The sequence below is a fragment of the Falco rusticolus genome, chromosome 18, assembly GCF_015220075.1.
Source record: "Falco rusticolus isolate bFalRus1 chromosome 18, bFalRus1.pri, whole genome shotgun sequence".
Taxonomy (NCBI): domain Eukaryota; kingdom Metazoa; phylum Chordata; class Aves; order Falconiformes; family Falconidae; genus Falco; species Falco rusticolus.
Window position 1 is genome coordinate 6,099,635 of NC_051204.1, and position 17,939 is coordinate 6,117,573.

At 54.4% G+C, this 17,939-nt stretch overlaps 1 protein-coding gene and 1 long non-coding RNA gene across 3 annotated transcripts; both read left to right on the forward strand.

The window, feature by feature from the left end:
* Window positions 1–167: 167 nt before the first annotated feature.
* NMT1 (N-myristoyltransferase 1) lies at window positions 168–17,875 on the forward strand. 2 transcript variants are annotated; one of them, XM_037411010.1, is made up of 12 exons: window positions 168–329; window positions 7,193–7,301; window positions 8,635–8,779; window positions 11,048–11,166; window positions 11,686–11,777; window positions 12,429–12,545; window positions 13,026–13,196; window positions 13,575–13,683; window positions 14,773–14,943; window positions 15,234–15,401; window positions 15,804–15,941; window positions 17,536–17,875. In XM_037411010.1, the coding sequence occupies exons 1-12, from the start codon at window positions 202–204 to the stop codon at window positions 17,554–17,556; spliced, it is 1,488 nt and encodes a 495-aa protein (XP_037266907.1). In that variant the 5' UTR covers window positions 168–201; the 3' UTR covers window positions 17,557–17,875. The 2 variants fall into 2 exon arrangements, with proteins under 2 accessions (XP_037266907.1, XP_037266908.1); XM_037411011.1 differs by lacking the exon at window positions 12,429–12,545.
* LOC119158736 lies at window positions 339–5,500 on the forward strand. The gene is made up of 2 exons (XR_005107955.1): window positions 339–4,604; window positions 5,138–5,500. It is a non-coding gene; the product is annotated as an uncharacterized LOC119158736 (long non-coding RNA).
* Window positions 17,876–17,939: the final 64 nt, after the last annotated feature.

Genomic DNA, 17,939 nt, shown 5'->3' on the forward strand with positions numbered 1-17,939 from the left:
GCGCGGCTGCCCCGCTGCGAGTGAGCCCTCCGGCCCCGGAGCTCCGCCCCGGGCCGCCCGGAGCTGTAGTCCCGGCTCCGGCGCAGCCCGGCTCCCGCATGCCCGCGCAGACTACCGGTCCCGGCATGCCCCGCGGTCCGCCGCCCAATCGCGGCGCTCTTTGTTGCGGGGGTGCGACAGGCGCCGAGGTCCAGTTTCAAGATGGCGGACGACAGTGAGACAGCAGTGAGGCGGCCCCCGGCGAGGCCTTCGCGGCCGCCGGCGGAAGAAAACGACCACGAGCACTGCAGTGACTGCGAGAACGAGGCGGAGCACGGCTCCAACCGAGGGTGAGCGGCGGCCGGGGCCGCCCGCGCGGCGGCGGCCAGGCCCATTGAGGAGGGCAGCGGCCGGGAAGTGAGCGGTGCCCCGCCCAGCGGGCACGCTGATTGGCCGCCAGGCAGCATTCCGCGCTGCGATTGGTTAATCTGCCCGTCAGTCTAGCGGGGGGGGGGCGGGTCCGCTGGAGCCCATTCACGCCTGTTGTGGGAGCGTGTCCTGAAGCTAAGCAGGGTCGGGCCCGTCCGTGGCGTGGATGGGTAATATCCTGCGAGGTCTCTGCGGGCCAGCCAGAAAGGGGCCATGAGTGCCTTTTTTTTGGAGAAATGAGCCCAATTCGCAGCTCTTTGTCCTTGCATTAGGGCGTGTCTCCTCACATTCCCCCCGTCCTCCAGCGCAAGCCCTGTCCCTCTGCGGGCATCCCCAGCCCTGCCATGGCACCCAGGGTGGTGGCACGGTTGGGTGCGTTATCGCGCTCCACAGAGCCTGTGGGCTCACATGGCTGCCCCCAGCCCTGGAAGAAGCCCAGGCTTTTGCACACCCATCCCATCGTTATCCTGAACACAGCCCCGGGGTTCGCACAGCTCAGCCAACATCGTCTCATGGTTCGAGGAGCGTGGCTTCCAGAGGTATGCAATGGTGAAACAGCAGCATTTACGCTGGGAGCAAGCGCACGCAGTGAGGCGGGTCCTTTTCTAGGTAGGAAGGATCTAAAATACCTAACGTGGTACCTGTGTTACTCAGGGCCTTAATTAATAAGGCACAGAGCTGCCTTGCCATGCCTGTGGGTTGCAGAAGAGGTGCATCCTCATTCCTGCCAGCTTTGCGTGTAGCAGTGCATGTTGACGTGTGGCTTATGCCACATCATGTGCTTCCAGAGGTTTTTCGCCTCGTGCTTCATGCACCTAAACCTCACCAGGCTCCTCTTCCTGCTCAGCCAGTGCCCCGGCAGCAGCTTTCCCAGCTCTGTGATGTAGAGACTGTTGGCTTGAAGAGCTCTTCTCCCTCCGCCAGCAGCTTTCCGTAGGCAATCCTGCTTGTCCAGTAGCCAAAGTGAATAAAAGGTCACACAAGAAATATCACAGAGGCTTTTTCTATGACAGCACAGATGCCCATTTATATTTTATTTGCCTCCCGGGTGTGGCACCATGTCTCAGTTTAATAGGTTTAGCCGTGCTTGGGGAGATTTTTCTTTTTTTCCCCTCTGACGTGATTAGATTTGTGGAAAGCAGAGCCAAGCAGAGGGGAGACGCGGTGCTTAATCACCATTACTTCCCAGCCCAGTGGCTCAGCCTGCCCTTTGCCAGGAAAAGGTGTGTTCTTGAGTCCTCTTCGTATCCTAGCATGGGCATTGCACCTCCTGCAACACTGAGGAGTTAAAATGCTGTTACCTGCCCTGACTAGGGCGAGCGTCGAAGTGCAACAAGCTAGCTGGGGAAATACCTCTAATGAATATACTTAGAGAGTTTGAATCGCTCGGGAATAACCTGAAAAGCATGGCTGATGGGTGCAGCGATAAGGAGTCCAAACCAGGGAGGTGCTGGAGCTCTCTGTCTCTTCCAAAACCTAATGGGGGGATCCACCTAGGGGAGAAAAAACCAAGTGGTAGGAAGGCTGTTGGTTTTCCTTCTTGATGCACATGGGTTCTGTTGATTTGGTAGTGTCATGTTATGCTGGGGTGTGGAAGTGTTTCTGTTCACCCCAGCAGAACGCTGTCCCCAAAAATGGGGCAGAGGAAGTGCCTTGAGCTGCCAGGGTTTGCAGAGCAATGCTTGGAGTCCTGCCTCTGCCCAGTTAAGTGTTGAGAGTCACTGGATCTTGGCTCTGAGGTTTAAAACACAAAAAATACTACTTAGTGAAAGCAATACTTCCTTTCCTTTTAAGGACAGGAAAGACTAATTGAGTTTCCTCCGCCTCGGTCTTGTATCAGCACTGGGAAGTGACTGCACCGCTCTCTGCTGCAGCCATCCAAGTTGATTTCCCAAAGAAAAAAAATCCCATTTTCATATTCATCACGCTTTCCTTTGTGCGGAGAGGGCTTCTGTCGTATCTCCAGTGTTTGTGAGGGGTTTATTCCCATTGTAGATAAATGACACTGAAAAGGCAGAGACACGGGCACGGGCTCTGCTCCCCAGAGCTGGTGCCAGCCTGGTGGGATTTGTCAGTTCACAGGCAGCAAGCAGCAGCAGTGAGACCAAGGATTCAGGTGTCCCAGCCCCATGAATGGGTCTGTTTTTGGCAAAACCACCCAGGGAAGTGGTTTCAGGTGGGAAGACTTGAGGGAGGGTCCTGTGGCATGAACTGAATTGTTGCTGGATGGGATTGAGAGGGGGCAAAGGGGCTTTTCTTGGAGGGGCACCTGCCAGGTTTGGCAGCCCCTGCCTGCATTTACACCACGAGAAGATGTTCCTGGGATAACTGCCATGCTCTAACGTGCAGAATTTAGTTTTAGGTGTGATATGGAGCACAGTAATGGCATGCTCTGCTGTCCGGAGAGCCTCTCACCCGGCTCTGGCCCCTAATGAGATTACAGCCCAAGTATCGCACCTGCTTAGCTCCAGGTTTGGCAGAAGGATTTTCTAGCATCTAAATACGGAGTGGGGATCTACTCTTTCTTATCTGACACCTTTCAGACTAGGAAGCAAGGCTGTGTGGTGGAAGAGCTGCAGACCACACAAACCCTTGTTCAAACCTGTGTTTCCAATTTAGTTTTTGAGGAAGAAGCTGCAGTGTTCAGTACCCTTTGCTGCCTTAGTTGTGAGACTGTCTGTGAGCCCAAGCGTGGCATTTCAATTAATGAAATATGCTTTTTGATTGTTGCATTGTATGTTATGGAAAATAACACCCTGCCCCTGCCATCAAAATCCCCCCACACCAACCCAGAGGTTCCTGCTGGGCTGAGGGAGCGGCAGGGAGCCAGCCACAGCCAGAGCTGTTCTTCCTTGTGCTTTCCTCCCTCACCTTGCAAAAATAAAGCTTTCAGGTCTGGGCATACAGCAGGAGCATGCACGGATCCAAGTGATAGATAAATGGGTGCTGAGCACCAGTTTGTTACTGGATGTGTCTGTTGTTTGCCAGCCTCCAGAGGGGCTCAGCTGGCAGAGGACAGTCAGTCTGAGTGGGTCTTGCCTCAAACAAGCCCAGCCAGTTTGTTTAGGTGCTTCCAAAAGTCTTATTTTCAAGATTGTTCAGGTTCTGGGTATTATTTTCTGTGCAGTGGCTAGCACCAGCTCCTTTCCCTCAAACTCAAGGTGCCATCTGGTAGCAGGGAATAGGGTGCTGCAGGGAACAGGGTGCTGCAGCAATAGGTAGTGGCCATGACAGCGGTGATGCCTTTCCTGGGAGAAGGAAAAAGTGTTTTCCTAGGTCAGAAAATGGACCCTTGTGGTCCCATGGGTAAATGGAAGGTGCTTTGCATAGTGCAGCCAACGCACCCTTCTTCACCGGCTTTATCTCTGAGGGCAGCTCTGGCTGGAAAGGAGATACTGGAGGAAAAAAGCTGTAAGTGCAGCTGGGAAGGCCATGTGGGCTGTCGGGCAGGAGCTGGCCTGGCAGTTAACCCTTCCTGGGAGGTGAAACTGGCTTCAGCTCGGTCAGCTTCATGACTCGCACCAGCTGCGGTAACTAGGATTTTGGATGGTGGTGGCTTGTCCCAGGACACCAGTGGGATGTTGCCTTTAATTTGGGGAGCGTCTGAGTGCCTGCAGCTACACTGGAGTGTAAAGAAGGTGACACTTGCTTTCCTAAATGGACTTTAAAATAGAAAATACCTTTAATTGTTCCTTCCTCAGGTGTAGCAAGTTGGACCTTTGGGTTTTCCAGCATTTTCCTACACGCTGGTGACTCCTCTGCCAGGTTGGTTTTCATCTCCCAGCTGGAGCAGGGCCCTTCCCCGTACCACAGCACTTGGGGGTGCAAAACCTCGTCCCACCTTATTCCACCGTAATTTCTTCCAGGTCACGACAGCTTTGCTCATAAGTCAGGGAGAAATGTTCTCGGCGCTTTTACCTGTGAGCCCAGTGCGGGAGTGAAGCAATATTGGTTGGGCTGAACTCATTAGTGGCAAGCTGGTAGTCTGCAGCTCTGATTTATGAAGCAAAGCGATGCCGACTGAATACACAGGGGCTGTGAGGATTTTGTTTGTTGCATCTGACACCTGCAGCATCCTGACATGGAGGCGACCTGGGAAAAAATGTCCATCCCCTTCGGAAGGGGTGACTTCCAACGTCTGTCCTCAGATGTGCTTGCAACCCGCCTTGTGCTGTCAGTTTGTGGTGTTAAAATTGGTAAGAAATCAGTTGGATGTGCTTGATGCAGCTCTGCAGTAGATGGTTTGGCTCATCACAGGACCTTGGTGTGGCCAACATGGCTGGTTGGGGATCTGCCAGGTCTCGCCTGTGCTTCTATGGAGGAGTTTAAAAAAAAAAAAAAAAAATCATGCATTTGTCACCAAAATTAATAGTGGTGTCAGCACCGATTTGCTGTAATTACTTTTGTTGTCATGTCAGAGCTTGTGTCCTCCTGGGTGGAGGTAACCCTTTCCCGGCGGTGGGAGGAAAGGTGAGGTGTCATCCCCAGGGACAGCTCAGCAGCGCTGCGGGATGCTGATCCCCACAGAGCTGCGGCTTCACAGCTGCTCCTCTCTCTGTTCCACTGCAAGTGCTTAATGTGTTTCTGGAGAAGAAGGGGGGCTTCTCATCCAGCTCCCTTTTCTGGAGCAGCTCGACCTGCACAGCTGCTCGTTCTCCGTGTTGGTAAGCTGTTTCCCAGTGTTTCACATGGGATTGTGCCAATATATGGGAATCTTTTTTTTCCCCAGCAAATGTTGCCTTGAGAGTCTCCACTGCTGTTCAGGTTTTGTCCAGAGTAAAGCCTTCCCCAGCTCAGCTGCTCCCTGTCCTGCAAACCAGATGTCTCTGCTCTGCAAGGCGATGGCTGCCCATCATGACAGGTTTCTGCACCGCGAGCATCGGCAGCCTCGTCGTCCATGGGCATCTCCACACCCAGCCCTCCCAGCTTCACCCCTTAAAAAAACATTTCACTGTCCACTTTTCCCTGGTTTCAAAACTCACTTGCTGCTCAGCCCAGGGATATTTTTTTATTTTTTTTTTAAACCTTATTCCCCTCCTGGGTCTCTCCTTGTCCTAGCCTTGCTGAAATAAATAGTCGGATGCTGCTCCAACATTTTCCGGCATGTTTCTTCTTTGCTTTCCCTGCTCCACCCTCTTCACCACTATCTTGTGTCTGGTAAAGACATTAAGGTGGTCCGGGAGCAAGTGGTACTCGGGGATGATTTCCAGGCTGGCTGGTGCGTTTGGTTCACTGCCTGCCTGTGGGCAGCTCGGAGCTGTGCGGTTGTCCCTGCTGTGAAAATGGCAATCATTTTGGGGATGCAAGGAAGGAGACACCTCTGTATTGTAGAGTAAAATATATACTGGCTTGGATCCCCAAGCTGAGATTTGGGGAAAGAGGACGAGGTCCCTGGGCACAGGAGGGCAGGGACATGTTCCACAGCATCCCGCTGGCAGGGGGTCCCTGTGGTGGATTCAGTCCCACAGAGCTCATACCAGTTTCGGTGGCTGCTGGTGGTGGGCTTTGCTGTTGTAGGTGCTGTGGATGTGCCACTTGATGCAAAGAGCAGCTCCCACCTGGGATTTTCCATGGCTTTCCTTGCTCTGCTCTGGCGTCTCCCCGTTGAGCCAGATGCAGGTTATTGTCCTGAGTGAAAACAGAAGAGGGAATGTGCTGCAGTTTTACTGCAGAACAAATGTGGCAGCACTGGTGGGGACAGGACAGAGCTGAGTGATGCTGCTGGTGTGCCCGCCGTCCCCCTGGCTGGCTTTTCAGAAGACCCCTTGTGCATGTTGCCAGCTGGCAAAGCGCCCCTGGCCTGGTGTCCCTCCCTCTTCCCCCTCATCCCTCCACTTGGTCCCACTCCCAGCCATCTCTAGGGTTGAATTTTCACCCGAGCCGTGACCGTCTCGGAGGCTATAACCTTGTGGGGACCATTGGCAGGGAAGCTCCTGACTTGAGGTGCCCCAGCTCCGCAGAAGTAAAGTCACCTGTCCTGCATCAGGGTATCTCACACAGAGGGGAGATCACTTACACCATGCCACGAGCAGGCAGCTCTCCTGCTTTTGGCATCGGGTCGCTGCCAGCCTCGCCCATCAGCAGGGCTGGGCTTGGTGCAGGGTTTTCTGCCTGTGTCTGCTTTGGTGTGATCATCATCTGGATGTCTGGGGCTGCCCCGCATCCCTGGAGGGAGGACCAGTGCCCTGGCACAGCTGCTTCCCGTCCTGTGCACCCAAAGAGATTTGCTTCTTGGTCTCAGTTTTCCAGTTCCAGCGTAGCAATATAGTAATTTTCCAATATAACAGCCACCTGTCTCCTTAGATCATCCCCTCTGCAGGTGAGGTGACTTTTTGACGCGGTGTCCTTGGCCGCTGACCCCTTTGTGGTGCCTGGACCTGCTGTGGTGCCTCATCTCAGAGCAGGACCAGCGTTCGCTGCTCCCACATCCATCCTTGGGCTCAGAGAGGAGGAGAAAGCCTAAGCTGGGCATCTCTGCCATTCACAGGGTAGATTTGGGCACGTGTGGCTGAGCCGGATGATGTGACCGCAAAGATGCGGTCATCTGCAGGGTGGGAGGTGTTGATGCTGGTCACTGTTTGGGAGCTTGCACGGAGCTCGCTGCTGGGAAGGGGGCTGGGGCCAGGGCACATGGCTGTACCCTCTGTGCGCTGAGTATTCCCCCTCCTCAAGACTTGGACTCAGAGCAGGGAGCTTGTATTTTCTTCAGAGAGCTTCAGAAACCCTATAAATGTTCTCCAAAAGAAAACCCCAGGACTCCAATGATGTTTCTTTTGTTCTCTAGCGGCTTGAGTCCAGCAAATGACAGCGGAGCCAAAAAGAAGAAAAAGAAACCTAAACGGAAGAAAGAGAAAGGAGATCAGCCTGACCAGGCTCAGGACCAGCCGGTGAAGGTGACCAACCGCTTCCTGGAGTCACAGCCCCGCACAACAGCCAGTCCCATCCTGAACCTCTCCGATGTAGCTTAGGACAAGGAAAGAGTCTCCCAGTCCTGCTTTTAGGCACTTGGTTGCTCAAAAAACTTAAGGTTTAGAGTAGCTTCCCAGCCTGGCTCTGTGCGTGGGAATTCCCGTTGCTGCGGAAGGTGTTTGCAGAGCGCTCCAGGCCGAATGTGGTCCTTGGCTGGATATCCCAGCCAGTTCCAGCACTGGTGTGAAAGGGTCAGGCTGGCGCCTCCACATTATTCTTTCCAGACACCAGCTGCCTCCTCGCAGGCAGGGAATCGCCATGCTGCCACCTGCCAGCTTCCTCTCCTGCCCACAGCCAGCACAATGAACACGTTCTGCTTGGGCGACATCTGATGTTGTTGATTTTTTGCTTGATTATCATAAGAGCAGCAGCCAGGTCAGAGCAGGGTCTGTATTACCCCTCTTGGCTTTGCCTGATCCTGTCAAGTAGCCAGTGCTTCAGGAAGGCGCTTGGGATGGGTAGAGTTTGTCCCTGCCAGGGTGGCATCCTCCCAGCCCTCTCATCCCTTCTGGTCCTGAGGTGGGGGACACACAGAGATCTGCACATCAACAGAGGTTGCTTTCTGTCTGATGCCCAGTTCCTATCCAAATATTTCTAATATGTTGTCTTTCTGATTGTGCAAAGCATTAAATTGGGGCTTTGCATTTTTCAAGTTAAATTTTCCAGGAATCAAGGAGGAGCTGGGGCTGTGAATTCAGCACAGAGCTGCCCACCCTGCCAAGGCCTGGCAGAGGAGGAGGAAAGCTTCTTTCATCTTGACTCAGTCTCTCCACCTTGTCCTAGCCCATGGTGCCCAGAGACGACTCAGGAAGCTGCAGTTTGCAGCTATGGATCCAGCTTAAATGGAGGAGGCTGGAGCAATAAGAGAGAAGAGCCACCACAGGAAGCCCAAGCGCTGGGTGTGGGTTGACCCAGGGTGTCTGCGTGGGTGTTAGCCCAGGTGAGGCAGGGGGGTTTGCTCTTGGGGCTCACGGCACCCTCTTAATTGAAGCTTAAAGCATTTTAAGGCAGTTTATCCATCCCCTCTGACCCAGGAGAGCCTAGAAACTAGGTTGAGGTGTGTGGCAGATGGCTGGTAAAAGGGTTTGTCCATCTTGTAGAGGCTTTCAAGAGGATCTAGGCTGGGAAGGGAGTCTCCTGCCCACTTGCACCTCCTGGCAGTGTCCTGAGGCATCAGCTCCTCCTAATGAGGAGCTGAAGTACGGACCTGGTGGCTCAGCTTACTCATTTTGTCTTTCCTGCCTTTTATGCCCTCAGGTGAACTCTTTACCTGCTGAGAGGATCCAGGAGATTCAAAAAGCCATTGAGCTCTTCTCTGTAGGTCAGGGCCCTGCCAAAACCATGGAGGAAGCCACCAAGAGGAGCTACCAGTTCTGGGACACGCAGCCGGTGCCCAAGTTAGGTACGTACAGCCCCTTGCCGGTTTGTGCTCTGTGGGAGAAGCCTTGTGGTCCCCAGGCTGCTCAAACAAGCCTGAAGAAGCTGGTCTTTGGCGAGCAAGTGAGTCCCTGGGCAGCCCCTCACTGCTGTCCTGTCTGGGCTTCAAAGGCGTCAGTGATGCTTGTCCACCATTTGGCATCATGGCCTGAGCAGTGAGCCCTGCCTCCGGAGAGCTGTGCAGGTGACTGGTGGGGGCAAGAGGGATGAGGAACTGTTTTGGACGTCTGTTCTGATGTCTCCTGCATTTGGGCGTCCCTTAATCTCAGCCTTTAGCCCTTGAATTGGGTGTCCCCAGCCCTCTGTGCCCAAGTTTCATGCGCGGTGTTACCACCCTTCCTCTTACCGAGTCCCTAGGGACACGGAGCTAACCAGCAAGGGGTCCTTGGTGGGGGAGGTAACTCGGGGGGAGACATGGCCAGCCAGTGATGGGAGCCACTCCAGAAAGCAGGTCCATGTGCTAAGCTGCCACATTGCTGGTTTGCTGGGCTCGTGTCAGCATCTGGCATGGGAGAGGGGAGGCACAAACCTGGCGAGCACCTGCACCCCAAAGCTGCCGTGCTTGTCTGAAGATGGGGAATCCCATCTCTGTCTCCTCTTCCCCCTGCAAACAGCCTGGCTATGCTTCCCGGCTCTAGTCCTTGCTCCAGCCCTTTCTCTGGTTTGTTCTTGACACTGTCAGCCTACGTCAGAAGCGATCTGCTGTCGGTAACGAGGCATTTCTTGGTGTGGCATGAGCTCTTGGCAGCCGAGTGGATCTGAAAGGAAGAGGAGGGGCACAATGCTGCAGAGCTGCATGGCTGGAAGGTGCTCATTCTCAAACTAATTGGAGCAAACCTGCAGCGCTCCTGGGGTGCCCAGGATTGCTTTGCTTAGTCTCTCCGCCCCTGCATCCCCCAGCAAAATCCCTGCAGAGCTCGGGAGAACTAGAGAATGAGTCCAAGCCCATAGTTTCTAGATCTTGTCATGGTTTCAACTTGTCTGATCTTCAGTAATTTCCTTCATGGGGTTGTGTCCAAGCCCTCTCGCTGCAAACTGTTTGATTCCGTTTTCATGACGTCGGTGCTAATCTGAGGCTTTCTTTGGTCTCAAAGTCTGTTTGCTGGGACTGATAGTCTCAGCTTTGGGCTAGGAAAATCATAGTGAGATGGCATAGGATTATGTGAGACAGCAAAGCCTGATCTTGCATTTGCCCTTTTCCTCAGAGGATCCTGGACATGGCAAACACCATTTCTGCTTGGTTAAACCCTGGAGGAAGGGTGGAAGATGTCTTCTGGGGAAGGAGAGGAGCAAAACAGCCTGCTCCTCCAAACACCAAATCTCTGGCTGTGCTCTGGCTGCCAGCCAGTGGTTGCGTCCCAGTGTCTCTCGTGGTCCTTGCTCAGGAGCACGCTCTGGCACGCAGCGTTACGTACACAAGGCTCTTTAGGGTCGGGTAACAAAAGTGCTGTGGGATTTTTGGGACCGGATTTCAGAGTGGTTCAACACCTGCTCAAAACAGAGAGGGCGGCTAGGAGTGAGTATTTCTGGAAGCTGCCCTGGGTGGGTGTGATGAGGGCAGTTCTTGCTCTGGGCTTTCTTCACCTCCCCATTGCCTGGAAACCTTTTCGATCACTTTTTAAGCGAATTCCTAATTAGCATGGCTTGCTTCTCTTGGCAGCACTCAAGTGATGCCGCTGTGTTGACATCCCCGAGAAAGCCGGTGCTTGAACCAACCTCTCTTGGCTGAATCAGGGGCTCCAGGAGTCAGCGGTTTTTCAACAAAAGTTGTCTTGTTCGCTGCAGCTCTTCTTGAAGCACAGTGGGGAGGGAGCCCTGATGCTTGCCAAAGGCAGGGGCCAGAGCTGGCAGGGAGAGAGCTACCATCTGGTGGAGCGGTTGGGAAAGTGCTGGCCGAGGCTGGGATTGTGGGGCTGGGGAGAGATAAGGCATCACATGCAGACCTAGAGGATGTGGCCGTGATCCTGAAGCTCTGATCAGTTTGGTCACCTCTTCTCTGCTATCCATTAGGCTCCACTGTTGCTATGGGAGGAGTTTTGACACTTTGCCCCTGTATCACGACAAACGTGTAGCACATCCCAAAACAGGCGGGTGAAATGCTGATCTCTGGCTGCCCGTGCCACAGGCCTGGGGTGGGAAACATGAGGCACGTTGGTCACCAGATTCAGGTGTTGTGGAAACTTGGCCTCAAACAGTAGAGAACATCTTCATGGCTTCCTGCTCTCTCTTACAGGAGAAGTGGTGAACACTCATGGTCCTGTTGAGCTGGACAAAGACAATATCCGTCAGGAGCCGTACACCTTGCCCCAGGGCTTCACCTGGGATGCCCTAGACCTTGGGGATAGAGGTGTGGTGAGTACAGTCAGCTTGGCACATGTATATTGGGAGGGTATCTCCACACATGGTGTTGGGGATGGGAACATGTCCTTCACAACACCAGGCAACTCTCCAGCTTAGTGGTCGTGCCATCTGCTTGGAGTTAGATGGGTCCGACTTCCCCCACTATGCAGTTACCTCTCACCCATCCCATGTTGGCCAGGTTGGCCCGGTTTCTTCATGGGGATGTAAAGATGCCTGGAGCCAGTTTTCCCTTAGGAAAACCTTCCAGACTGTGACCCACCTCCCTGGGAGATGACCCGGGGACAGCAGGACTTACCTGTGTCCTGCTGCTTCCCCTGCTCTGCAGCGGCACCAGTTCAGCAGCCTGGAGCCAGCATTCCGGAGCAGAGGGACGTGCCAGCAGCAGGGACACAGCTGCATGTGGTGCCCGCTGCTGTGACCACACAAAAAGTGTTCGAGGTTCTGTCTCGTGGCAGCTGGGGCGTGTGATGGCTGAATAACTTTCTTAACCTGTGTGATCTCCTGCTTTAGCTGAAAGAGCTGTACACACTTCTGAATGAGAACTACGTGGAGGATGACGACAACATGTTCCGGTTCGATTACTCTCCTGAGTTCCTGCTGTGGTGAGTGGCACCGTGACCGCGGAGCAGAGGGTGTTGGATGCTGGCGAGCCTGATCCCAGTGACAGTGCTGCAGCCACCTTTGCTTATCCCGTCTCTCTTCTTTCTGAAATCTCGCTTCCCCATTTGTCACCATGCGCGTGTGGTACCCCAGGTACACTGTGAGAGAGGCCTCACCCAGCCCTACCTGCCTCTAGCTTCTTCAAGATACGGAGGCCTAAAACCAGATTGTTATTTTTCTCTTTGGTTTGATCCCTCAAGTGTTTGTAAAAATCCTGGTAAGCTGAGGAACTTCTCAGTGCTCTGGAGCTGTAGGATGAAGGTGGCTGCCAAGTAATGTTGCCAGCAATAACTCTTGGAAACCTGTTGCAGCAGAGCTGCTGTTTCCTCAGGGTGTTTATGAATCGAGGAACATGTATTTCCTCCTGTGTCACTGAGGAGAACTGGCCTTGGCCACAGAGTGCAGGAATCGCCCTGGATCCCAGCAGTCCTGCCTTGTCACATTACTGTCACCCTCTCATCCTCCTGCCTGCTAACTCACAGCTCTGTTGGGCAGCCTGGAGCAGGACACAGGGTATCCCAGGGCAGGGCGGAGAGGCAGGAGCAGGTACAACTTTGATGAGACATGACTTCTGAAGTGTGTCTCCTCTCCAGGGCACTGCGTCCTCCAGGCTGGTTGCCCCAGTGGCACTGTGGAGTCAGAGTTGTCTCCAGCAAGAAACTGGTTGGATTTATCAGTGCAATTCCAGCCACTATCCACATCTATGACACGTGAGTGCTGCTCAGCTGCATTTCTCATCCTGCGCCTTGATGGCACATGGGCCTTCCTGGGAGCGCTGGAGAGGTCTGGTTCCATTGTCCTCCTCGGCCAACAGAGCCAAACCTGTGCTGTTCAGCTCTGGAGATGCTTTGCTGCTTGGAGGAGAAGGTGGGGGATATTTAGGGTGGGCAGTGAAGTTCTGTGCGAGGACATTTGTAGTTAGTAGCCGTGAAGACTTTTCCTCACTGAGTGAGGTCAGCTTAGAGCTCTGTCTTACTGAAATCCTCCAGGGATGGATGGAGGCCATTTTCCCCGGGAAAACCTTGGATAACAGCTTAAGGGAGAGTTCTCCAAACCCGGCCCTTGGCCTTCCCCGAGGCTTGTCTCCTCTTTCTCTTGGAAAGGGGCTGGGGGTAAATTGTCCAGGGTGTTGGACTGGTCCTCCCAGGTCAGGACAGTCGGTCTCATGCTCTGCATTGTTCTTTCCCAAGGGAGAAGAAGATGGTAGAGATAAACTTCCTGTGCGTCCACAAAAAGCTGCGCTCCAAACGGGTGGCTCCAGTTCTGATCCGTGAGATCACGCGGCGGGTTCATCTGGAGGGGATCTTTCAGGCTGTTTACACTGCGGGAGTGGTGCTGCCAAAGCCTGTGGGGACTTGCAGGTGAGTGTCAGTCGTTCTGCAAAGAGATTTCTGTCTGCAGACCTTCCCTTGCCAAGATCCCCTCTGTGGTGTGCGGCGTATGTGAGATTCCCCAGGACAGGAGAATAATTTCAGCCCAGGTTCCTCCCCCCCCAACACCCTCCTTCCAGGATTAAGTCCAGTAGCTTTGCTTAAGCTGCTCATGTATCACAAGACAGGAGAATTTTCTGCAGCACAAGTGCTTCAGGCCACCCTTATTTTTCTCTGCGGGAGCTGCTGGCCTCTTTGCAAGCAGGCTGATGTTCTCGCTTGCCCTTATGGCAGCTACGAGAACCTCGTGCCCATGTGGCTGTCCTGCTGCGTAAGAACAAGTCTCCCACTGTGAGTGTGTTTCTGCAGGTATTGGCACCGGTCCCTGAATCCTCGGAAACTCATCGAGGTCAAATTTTCCCACCTGAGCAGGAACATGACTATGCAACGTACCACGAAGCTTTACCGATTGCCCGAGGTGGGTGCCAGCTGGGTCTCTGAGCTGCGGAGGCAGAGCTCGTGCATTGCTCCTTGCTGAGCAAGGGGCAAGGCTGGGAACTGGAGACACAAACATCTTGGCCGAGGTGGAGCCCTCTGCCTGGAGAGCCGGGGTTCGTTTCATGTAGTAAATGACTCTCTCAGGCCATTGCAATTTGCTTATTTTTGCCTGGGTACCTGCATTTTAAGGGCAAATTCTCGCAGCTAGAGGACCCCATGAGCTTTTGTTTCATGGTGAGTCATATCCCGTCCTCTTGCTAAAAGGAGAACGCAGATATGACAGCCTTCATCTGTCCAAACAGCCTGGGAGTGACCTTGGATTGGGTTAGTCCCTCATTCCTCAGTCAAACTGATCGGTTCTGTCACTGCAGTTGTCCTGCTGGGGAAGTTCCCCAGCTGGGTATTGGAGAAAAAACAAAGTATTGAAATTGCCTCCACCTTCCCTGACCCTGTTGGCTCCCTTTTGTCGGGCGGAGCCATTTGTTTCGGTTGGAGAGCACTGCGTTAGTGCTGGCCAGCATGTGGCTTCTGTCTCCTACCTCCTATCGCAGCAAAGGCACTGGCAGCATGCTGGTTTGTACCTACTGAGTTTTACACAGAAATCCAGACCCGGGAGCAGTCCCAGTCCGTGCTGCTTGATCTGGGCTTTGCTGTGCAATCCCAACCCTAGATTAGAAATCAAGTCCAACTGGAAATAGCATCAGGCAGTTCCTTGCGGTGCACGGGGTATGTCTCCCAGCCCATCCCTTGTGCCAGTGGGAGCAGAGACCTAGAGAGAAGCAGAGATCTTGTGTCATTAGTGGGTAGGAGGCCACCTCCAGCAGGACTTGACCTGGCACATGGGGCTTTGGGACCCGCTGTGCTTCTCTGTGGCCTTTGCCGTCGGTGTCACGGCCGATGGCATCCATTCTTCCGCTGGACAAGCAGGGCTGAGGGGGAGAGTGCTGGGTTGTGGGACTGAAAGTGGGCTGATCTAAGCAGAGGGTGTTTCAATGTTGCTTATTGGAGAGTCTTGGGCGATGAAAGCCACGCTGCAAGCAGTGCAAACGATTTGTCCTGCTTTCTGTAGACTCCCAAGACTCCTGGCTTGCGGCCAATGGAGCACAGAGATATCTCTGCGGTGCACAAGCTGTTGACCGAGTACCTGAAGCAGTTCCACTTGACGCCCATCATGAGCCGAGAAGAGGTGGAGCACTGGTTCTTACCTCAGGAGAATATCATCGACACCTTTGTGGTAGAGGTGAGGGGGCAGGAGCAAGATGAGGAGGTGTTTTTCTGGGCTTCTGCCTCCACTGGAAGAGTGTGTGGCAACCTGTGGGAGAAATCGGCGAGTTTGCTGCCCTGGGCAGTGAGATGCTTTCCCAGGGTGGGAGGTTTGACCTGCTGGAGGATGGTGCCTCTCCATCCTGGGCTGCCCCAAGTCTCCTTGCAGGGAGCCCACACATCACTCAGCCTGGCAAAACCCCTCTGAGGCTCTGGATGGGCTTTATCCTGGTTCTGATGTGTAGTGGTGTCACTTTTGGCTTCCAGAGCACCCCAGGGGAGGTGACGGACTTTATGAGCTTCTACACGCTGCCTTCCACCATCATGAACCACCCAACTCACAAGAGCCTGAAGGCAGCTTACTCCTTCTACAACGTTCACACCAAGACGCCTCTCATCGACCTCATGAGTGATGCTCTCATACTCGCCAAGTCGGTGAGCGATGGCAGGGCCGGGGCAGCACCACTGGGCAGCTCAGCGCTCACCGGGTGCTCTTGGGTTTGTGGGAGGGCTGCCTGTGGGACAGGGCTTGTACCAGGGTTGTACAAACCCAGATCCTCAAGGACCTGCCACCCAGGAGAGGGACACGGGTAGCCTGGACCATCCAGCTAGTGGTGAGCTGAGCTCAGGGCATCTGATCACTTCTCACAGCAAACAATGTTGCCGTGTGTCCGCAGCACTTGAACTGAGGGTGGGAACACCGCAGCTCAGTTCTTCCCTCGGTCCCTTCTAGGGGTACAAAGCTGGGCAGGAGAGGGGGCAGGCAGCTCACAGATGGCAGGAACTCCCCAGCATGTAAGCAGGAGGAGCTGATGGCTTCATGTCTTGCCTGTTCAGAAAGGATTCGATGTCTTCAATGCACTGGATCTCATGGAAAACAAAACCTTCCTGGAGAAGCTGAAGTTTGGGATTGGGGACGGGAACCTGCAGTATTACCTGTACAATTGGAAGTGTCCCAGCATGGCGCCAGAGAAGGTCAGTGCCTTGGGGTGGTGGGGTCCTCCAGCCTGGCCAGTTTACGGGAAGGGGTCTTATCCCCGCAACCCGCGGGGAGATGAGTTTGCCGTGACATACACCTTGGCGTTCCCAGGCCAGCCGCTGTCTGGTGCCGTGTTACACACAGCAATTGGTGAATCCAGTGACGGACAGCTCCTCTGTGCTCACCCTGCAGTGCCCGCACAGAGTGTGTCCCTGGGGAAAAGCACTCGCCGCTTGTCTCCCCAGGCTCGCTTTACTCCTGGACTAGTGCCAGTTCAGAGTTCTTAACCTCATGCACACCTACACAGACAGCCTCTTCCCTCTGGAGAGAGGCCAGGTACAGAGAGCAGAGGGGCTGCAGGGTGACAGAAGTGACGCTGGTGGTTGCGACAGTCACATGGGAGGTGTTTGCTGTGTCCTGGGAGCCCACACAGGACCCGGATGTCACTGTGCAGCCCTGCAGCCTGCGTGTCAGTCTGTCGTAGTGGGGCGAGACGAACAACAACCCCTCTAGAGCGGAGAGATGAGCTTGGGAGCCATTGAGTTGCTGTTAAGTAAGACCCCGTGGCGATGGTGAGCTCTGCCCGCACAGTCGCTCGTAGCATGTGCAGAGGGGCTGAGGCACAGGATCACAGGGGTGTCACCTTGTCCCCACGGCCAGCAGCTTGCTCCCCACCCAGCTGCTCCAAGTGCTGCAGCTCTGGACCCCGGTCTTGCATCCCCTGGGCCATTTTTAGGCAGCACCCTGTTACTTCTGTATCTCCACCCTGTGTGGAGATGTGGTTCAGCTCCTGTCTGGTCCATAGCCACCTTGGGGGGGATGGTGCTTGAGAACCAGAAGCAGCCGGGCTGCACAGCACTGCAGCCTGCCTGTGCTACATCGCAACAGCTAATTAATGCCTCAACGGCAATAACAGGGATTTGATTCCCTTTGAAGAATGTTGCAAAGTCAGGTCTGTCTCTGGGTAGAAGCCCACGCACCTTAAATCAGCCTTACTCAGCTGCTGAGTCTTTCACAAAGCTCCAGGGGGTTGCCAGGCTTCAGCAATCCGTTTTCTCACTGGGAGAGCTGGTGGGTTGGAGAGCCCAGTGCTGGGAGCCGCTCTCCAGCTGTCCCCTGTGGTGGGGCTGCCCCTGGCTCCAGCGGGTCACAGCCTGGGACCAGCCACCAGTGTGTCCTGTCACGCAGTGGCTGGAGAGCACCCAGCAGCGCTGGGTCAGAGGGACCTGTCCTGATACCAGGCTCTCGGGAAGCAGCTTCTCCCAGATCTGTAGTTGTTAGCTTAGAAGTAACCCTGGCTTGTAAGTCAAGGCTGCCTTGCAACTGTCTGGGCTTGTCACAGCCCAAACATCAGTCACCTCCCCAGATCAGAGCTGGGCAGGGTCTGTGCACCCATTTGGCCGTGAGCCCAGGGCTGTTGCTGCTCTCACATATCCCAGAGCTGGTGGGGAAACCTGCGGGAATGATGCTGAGCTCTCCCAGCCAGCACAGCGAGGGCTTGCGAGCTGCGTGTGCCCAGAGCCAGGTCAGGGGCAGAGGACACTGCTGCTGGGGCACAACGTGACCTGCCATCTTTGTTGGCTCTCCCAGGTCGGACTGGTGTTGCAGTAAGGGAGCCCTTGCCAGGAGAGCGCAGCGCTGCTGAGGAGCCGGGCTCGGCGGAGGTGCTGCCCTCATCCTTTCTGCCGGAGCCAAACCTGCGCTGGGAGAGGTGGAACTGAACCGGCCGCAGAGCCGCCCGCTGCCTGGATTCACCAGCTGCATCCTGCAGCGCCAGCTGCCTCTCCCCTGCTGTTGTCAGCGGTCTCCTTTGTTTTGGTTTAATTGCATCCTCATAAAGACGTGATCAAGGGAATGTAACTGCTGAAACTAGCTCATGATTGGCATATAATGGAGTTAACGGGTGAATAATAAAAGTATATATTATATATATTTTAAATTTTTCCTGTTCCAAACTGACATGAATTGCATTCTTCTGCCGAAGGCCACCTCCA